This window comes from Penaeus japonicus, unplaced genomic scaffold (genome assembly GCF_977035675.1).
Source record: "Penaeus japonicus unplaced genomic scaffold, GWHDUDI00000001_assembly GWHDUDI00000033, whole genome shotgun sequence".
Lineage (NCBI taxonomy): Eukaryota > Metazoa > Arthropoda > Malacostraca > Decapoda > Penaeidae > Penaeus > Penaeus japonicus.
Window position 1 is genome coordinate 12,566,444 of NW_028234435.1, and position 7,500 is coordinate 12,573,943.

At 42.5% G+C, this 7,500-nt stretch overlaps 1 protein-coding gene across 1 annotated transcript; it reads right to left on the reverse strand.

Annotated features, from left to right (window-relative positions):
- Positions 1 to 1,422: 1,422 nt before the first annotated feature.
- On the reverse strand, positions 1,423 to 2,958 carry LOC122246403 (uncharacterized). The gene is made up of 2 exons (XM_043004954.2): positions 2,794 to 2,958; positions 1,423 to 2,450 (listed from the first exon to the last, which is right to left on the reverse strand). Exons 1-2 carry the CDS (start codon positions 2,821 to 2,823, stop codon positions 1,587 to 1,589), a joined length of 894 nt encoding a protein of 297 aa, XP_042860888.1. The 5' UTR covers positions 2,824 to 2,958; the 3' UTR covers positions 1,423 to 1,586.
- Positions 2,959 to 7,500: the final 4,542 nt, after the last annotated feature.

Genomic DNA, 7,500 nt, shown 5'->3' on the forward strand with positions numbered 1-7,500 from the left:
GGAATGTTCTCAAAACGTTTTTTTTTTATGATCATCTACATAGGAGTTCATGGATATTGCAATAGAAAAGCCTACATTTGTCAGAAGAATTGTCTAAACAGGATTTCGTATTAAAAAACCTCCTCAACGATGATCGGAATGACCATGTTGCATGAGAGACGCATTATAATTTTTTTTTTTGTAAGTTTTATTTCTTTCCCAGTAATACAGTCTACGTGTACTGACTGTGGGATCTGTCAGCTTCCCGATAAGAGAACGACAGCTGTGATGCCATGTGTTCATTCCCAAGTTGATATTTATCTTTATTTCTTATTATCATATTTTTATTTCGGTTGGCCATGTTGACAGCTGTTGTTTTGAGGTTCATGTGTATAATTTTAGTAGCTTCATGGCATTCGACTAAATTGCCGTTCATAACAAATTTATAAATTTATAAACACACACACACACACAGAGAGAGAGAGAGAGAGAGAGAGAAAGAGATTTAACTCATTCCCTTTATTTCCATCAAGTGATTATCCTGTCTAGATACTCCAGAATAAAATAGCAGTTTCACTTGTAGTGAAGAACTCACAAGATGTTTTCCTCTCTTCATGTACATACGCCGGTAATCACGGGCGGCCTGAGACTGAGACTGAGGGTATTTGATGAATGGCTTACTAGTGGTATTGTCTGAATCCTCGTATGAAAAGACTGAAGCCCCGGCATCACTCCTCAGGCTCAACTCTTTTCCCTGAGGGTCACAACTGCCCTACTGCCTCTGGTTCAGCCTCATTAGCAACAGGAAGTGCGGTAGTTTTTACTCTTTGTTCTTTTTTTTTCCTTCGTATTATGGCTATCTAATCAGGATGACCAAATATCGTATAAAGTAATATACATACAAGCATTCACTACGAATGAAGTTTTAGATATGCTTCTATGGATGACATAACGTGATGACATAATTTAATGCTAGGATCATGCACAATAAATTGCTTTTATTCCCGAAATACGGAACCAAGCCTGGGAAAAGAACCGTTCGCTCTGACTTCCCTGGTCGTCCTAGATAGTGGACTTTAGCTCTGGCCATAAGGGTGATAATCCCTGACCTGATGCTGGGCTGGTGATGTTTATTTGAAAAACAACGGTGTTGCATTCAGACTATCAACAATCAACAAGTATATCTTCGCCTTGGAAATACTGACTGTAATAAAATCCCTGTATAAGTCAACTGGCATAGTTCCTTCTATTGTTTCTTTCAGTTTTTTTGTTTTTATTCGTTCTTCCAAGAGCAATAATGTCGACCAATCTTCCTATGTTTTTTTAGCCATTGCTTTGAGCTTTCTTTCGACCTGAATTCCAAAGCAAAAGAGACGATATACTTTCTTGCCATCAGCCTAATTAGTTTATGAGTTCATGTTACGTGAGGTTAATGAAATAAGCTTCTTTGCATTATTTATTTACCACCGTGATGAGTAAAGAAAAGATAAAAACGAGATAACAAATGAGTAAATTTGACATGAAACACACCAAAATAAAGGATCATATATGTAAAGTGTTGGTGATAAAGTCACTCCCGGATAATTTCCATCATTACCTGTGTGTCTTTAGACCGGGGTATAAGGGCACATCTCGGGCACAACGCAGTAGGGATATTCCGGGACGGGATTGAACACCATGCCTTCCTTACACTTCTCGAGAACCGCGCACAACCCTTCGGCATAACACGCGTAGTACTCCGTCACGCACGTCGGGAACTTCTGGAACGAGCCGACCTCCGTGCACAAAAAGCTTTCCAGACACTGCAGAGGCGTGGTCGTCTGTGTCGTCGTCATGACAGTAGTGGTGATGGTCGTGGCCACAGTCGTCGACGGCGGCTCTGTGCAAAGGAACTGACACGTGGCGCCCTCGTAGCAAAAGCCAACCATCACGTCGAAGTTCGTGCCGGGAGGACACGGGAAGTGGAGGCCCTCCGACGGAGGCCCTTCCTCGAGACACACGTAGAACATCGAGCAGTTCTTCGGATCCGGGATCTGGCTGCCCGCCGCCGCGCAGTGCGGAACGCAGGGATTCGAACAACATTCGTACTTGTTAACGCACGTCTCTCCGTTGAAGAAGGGCCTGTCGTTGGGACACAGGATGGGCCCCTCCACGCCAGATGGAAGACAGAAGTAGTACTGACCGCAGTTCAGAGGGTCGCTAACAACCTCTAAGTTATCGTCGCAGACGTAGCTGCACTTTTTCGAACTGCAGATACTAACGCAGTCTGTCCCGGGAACGCACGAGCCGGATGAAGAGTCGAAAATGTGACCTTCTTCACACGGAACAGAGCTGTCGGATGGCATCTCGTCGGTGAGGCAAAAATAGAACCGGGTGCAGTCGTTCGGATCAACGACCATCTCTCCGGGCCCTTTGTTAGTGCAGTCAGGAGCGCACACATCCAGGCCGTTCACCGCAGTGGCGCACATGCCCTGGAAAATCGCAGAAGTTAGAGATTTCTTTCCTTAACTTTTCATTACTTTCTATATCAAACTTTAGCATTTTGTATCTTGCAAGAAAAGATCTAGAATATCAAAATATATACATACATTTGTGTGTGTATGTACGTGTGTTAATGTGTTTGTGTGTGTGTGCGTTTGTGTGTGTGTGTGTGTGTGTGTGCGTGTGCGTGCGTGTGTGTGTGTGTGTGTGTGTGTGTGTGTGTGCGTGTGTGTGTGTGTGTGTGTGTGTATGTGTTTGTGTGTGTGTGTGCGTGTGCGTGCGTGTGTGTGTGTTTGTGTGTGTGTGTGGGCGTACAACAAGCATGGCTCTCACGGCAAGAACAACGAGCAGGGGAAAACACATCTCGGAATAAGCTTGTCAGTATTTCTCTTCACAAGACAAGTATTTCGGTTCGTTCTCGTAATCGGTCTTCGTTAACGGAGACGAAATCGATCAAGGTTTTGCCATGGCGAGATAGGAAACAACTACTCTTTTGTCTCAAGATACTCTGTTTTATTACTTTTGCTTATCTTTCAGGTTATCTTTGAAATGTCGTTGTTTTAAAAGAACGCTTCTTTGTTGTTCATTTTGCGATAGGCGAGTCCGCGTTCATGAATTTTGTGTGCGTGTGTTTTAATTATAATCGAAAAGTCTGGACTGATTTCGGAATTTCTTTATTCCTGAAGTTGCACGGGTCGCTATAACACTTCCAAGATATTCCAATTGAGAATGTCATTCTTTACTTCCTGTTCAGTATAATAAATATACGTCTTGGCCATGGCGATACACATACAGGAATGATAGTCCTTTTAAGATATTACAGATGCTGTGAGAAATAAATAAATGGATAGCTAAAGCAGAACAGGAAATGCAAGTTCGTTCCTTAGATTTCCGTCTAACTTATGTAATCGGTTTTATATAAAGGACCTATATTCGTACCAGATTTGTTTACCGAATTTAGATGATGAGAAATTAATATCTTGCACTTAAGGAATGGAATTCCCATAAAAGATATTCAGCAAGATTTATAATGAAGGGTAGTAAATAATCTTAACCCATTGACCCGTTAGATGCCAGAGGCCTTCGGGGGCCTCATTGAGGGATATTTTTTTGCTCTACCAATTATTTGCCTCGCACCTGGCCAATTATTTAGTCTTTTACTTTCATCTATTCCTTCGTTTCGTTAGCACTTGCTTCAATTGCTATATATGATTTTGTGTCTTTGTGTATTTAGCTGTCCATATTCGCCGTTTTAATGACAATTTTTTTCTTATTTGCTCATTTTATAGTCTAGACTATATGTGAAAGATTTTATAAACATATAATAAAAAAGTTACAGATTTTTTTAGATTTGTGCAAAGAGATCATTGGGGTTTTGTTACCTTTTTCGGAATTCGGTGTGAACAAAATGACACAATATTTACATTCTACACAAAATATATATAAGCGAAAGCAATATATAAAACTTTCGATTGAGGCTTCTCCAGCAGCAGTCGGAGTTGGCGCTGTTACATTTTTTCCTCCGTCGATGAGTCCATGATACTCGTCAGAGGAGGTACTTCTTCGTCTCCGCGGCACAAACGCATCGCCAGTGTCCTCGCCAGCGAACAGATCAAAGAAACAAAGAGGTGGAAGAGGGCGTAAGCGTGAAGAGTAATGGGGCAAACTCGGTGTCGTCGCCTTTGTGTTTTATTGCGTCGATGAGTCCATCTTATTCATTGAGGAGTTGTTCCTTCGTCTCCGCTGCACAAACAACTCATCTACAATGTCCTTGCTAGACATATCAAAGAAACGATTGTGGGAAGGAGGACGGGCGCGGAAATGCCACTGGGAGATTAGTAGCGGGGCTAGCAGGAAGGGTCGTGAGAACCGCGTTTCCAGCAGTCCTCGCTTGATGGGTGAGGGTCGTCCACGTTTTCTTTGACGACGGGAGCAACATGGACGGCGAATAAGCAGGGAGAGAACAGGGAAGAGGCACAGTCAGAGGAATGGGAGAGAATGAAGTGATTAAAAGATGTTGTGTACTTTCTTTACACATTTGCCCCGCAGGTGGGTTAATATCTTGAGGTGTTGTTGAAAATATTCTATGTATTTCTCAATATCCGTTTGGTATGTCCTTACGTTTTTTTGTTGTTTTTTTTGCTCTTGTTTATGTTTATCTATTTTGTGCCTCTCAAAGCCTCTATCTCTGTAAGTATTTCCTTTAGATAAAAAAAAAAACATATATAAATGTTTCTTCACGAAAACACATGCTGATTTTCTCATGATTGCTTCATACATTTTTACTTTTTTCATTTCCTTTCTCTCTCTCTCTCTCTCTCTCTCTCTCTCTCTCTCTCTCTCTCTCTCTCTCTCTCTCTCTCTCTCTCTCTCTCTCTCTCTCTCTCTCTCTCTCTCTCTCTCTCTCTCTCTCTCGTACGTGTGTGTGTGTATTTGTGTTCGTGTGAATGTATCAGTATGTCTGTGCGTGAATGCGTTTACATAACATTTACATGCAAAGAAATTGCCAGATTATAACACAATGATACATCATACAGCAACTTGTTGTATTATACATTATACACCGTAAGATTCAAAAGTGTGGAGCATAAGGGAACTCTTATCTGACCTTTGTGTACCCAATATTCATATAGCAATGCCAATTCTGTTCACCCATTATATAATATATACTATATTAGGATCCTTCTGTTCAGTATATACTACGTCCAGTGTAACCTCCCCATACCACAACCCACATATAATGAACACCTTAGGTCATACGAAGGAAATATTCCACGACTTCGGCTCCGCGCCCTCCAGCTGATAACACCCCCCCCGCCCCCCCCCCCGTCCATGCATAATCATTGCAATCTTAGTCTGTACAAATCGGTCTTATACGATAAAGAAATAAACTATTAACATCATCTATTTGTACATCATCTCATCCCCGAACTTCAGGGATTTCACTTAAGATATATACACAAAAAGATAAGATTGACAGTCTAATTTAACTAAACTTTATTTTGTTCCTTATTTTATACCAAGAAGTGGTGCCGGTTCACTCAAGGTGTGCTCTCTTATCGATGCAGCTGATAAAGTAATAAGAGCAAATGACGCAGTTATGCATCTTCAATGACTTTCTTATCTCTTCTCTATCTATCTATCTATCTCTCTCTCTCTCTCTCTCTCTCTCTTTCTCTCTCTCTCTCTTTCTCTCTCTCTCTCTCTCTCTCTCTCTCTCTCTCTCTCTCTCTCTCTCTCTCTCTCTCTCTCTCTCTCTCTCTCTCTCTCTCTCTCTCTCTCTCTCTCTCTCTCTCTCTCTCTCTCTCTCTCTCTCTCTCTGTGAGGGTTGTCTTAGTCTATCGTAACTGACAACCCAGCACAAAATAGGGAGTGATGTCAGACACAGGGTTCGAACATTACAGGTTTATTCCATAACGCAGATAGTCTGCCGTTATGGTGCACGAAAGATATATTCACTACAGCACATGATCACAGTAATAAACAATATCACAACACGTGTAAACAGGCGGAGAAATCGGGCGTTAGCGGTAGAGGAGTCGATTCCGGTCTGTCGGTGTCAACAAACTGGAACTCCCACCGAAGTGGAAGGGGACAGATAAGTTAGACGAAGAGTTGAGGTGAAGAAAAACAGTCAGGAAAATGAAGGAAAGTCGTAGTTAAAGTAGTGGGAGGACGAAACTCCCTGTCTGACTTGTTAAGTTATTGAAGTGTCATGTCCACTCAATAACCTTCTGGGAGGCCTGCCAGGTCGGAAGGGAAAAGTCATGTTGATTGTGGTTCTTCTGCTTGTTGACTTGAGGGTGATTAAGTTGAAGAGGGTTGGGAGGAAGGGGTTTGGAACTTGGGTTGGGGTTAAGGATAAGGAATAAGGAAGCGTGAGAAAGCGGAAGAGGAAGTGGTGAAAGGAGCTTGAGAGATAGTGAAAAGAAACTTGGGAGGAGATAAAGTGAGAGTTAGAAAGTTAAGTACAGTGAAGAGAGTATTAGCTTTTTATTTAGGATTGGTCTTGAGGAGAAGGAAGTTGAAGTGAATAATGGAAGTGTGTAAAGTAAAGAGGAAGTGATGAAGGGAGCTGGAGGGATAGTGGAAATGAAATTTGCGAGGAGATAAAGTGATAGAAGGAAAGCTGAGAAAAGTGGAGAAAGGAGAAAAGATAAGTTGTAAGACCAGGAGAAAGAAGTCAGAGAATAGCTTGCATGTGCGCCCTCAGTAGCTGAACAAAGCCCCGGGTCAACCCCTCGGGAGGCAGCCAGAAACCAGAACACCTAGCAGGCTATTTTTTAAGGATTTTTTTCTTTCTTTCTTTCTCGGTTTTTCGGTTATTAACATTCTTCAGCTCGCCCACGCTGCACTTCGCCGACCTCGCACGTCACCTCTCACTGCTATGCATGATGTGCCGTGCTTGACGTTGAAGTGGAGCCCTGTGGGTTAGCTTGTAGTCTGGGTTAAAAGGTGTTCAAAAATCTTGATTTCTTGATTGCAGGTCCTCTTGAAGTTTACTTCTTCATTCTTGACTTAATCTTCTTTTAGGTTCTCCTCTTCATGGTTGCCTCCTTACATCATCGGTCTCCTGTACCTGATGCCGTGAATATGGCCTCAACTTCTTCAATGCCATTGATTCTGCTGAGGCTTTTGGGCCACCAGGCATGTGTGCCTTCTGGACGAACGTTGAGGCGATTGTAGAGCTCCTCATCCTCATCTTGGATTCTTGTCCATCTTCTGGCTTGATGGTGGAGTCTCTTGTTGATCGCCTCGATCCTTAGTCTTTCATGGATCTCTCGTGCAGTGACTACTTCGGGAAAGCGAATATTCAGAATCCATTTGCCTGCCTGGTTCTGAATAGTCTGTAGCTTCATCATCTGCCTTCTGGAAATGGTGTGGGTGGGCACTGGCGGGTATTCCATGATGGGCCGCACTAGGGCTTTATAAATGTAGAGCTTGGTTTCAGTACTCAGTGTCTGGAACCTTCTGATCTTGTTCAGCTGATGTTTAGCTTTGATTGCTCTTTCATTTATGTGAGGGACAATTCCTCTCCTG

Bases quoted from the DNA above. Each gene is read 5' to 3' on its own strand.
- LOC122246403 (XM_043004954.2), bottom strand. From the start codon at position 2,823: ATGTGTTTTCCCCTGCTCGTTGTTCTTGCC. The intron at 2,451-2,793 runs GTGAGAGCCATG...GCGATTTTCCAG, and splicing joins CCCTGCTCGTTGTTCTTGCC to GGCATGTGCGCCACTGCGGT.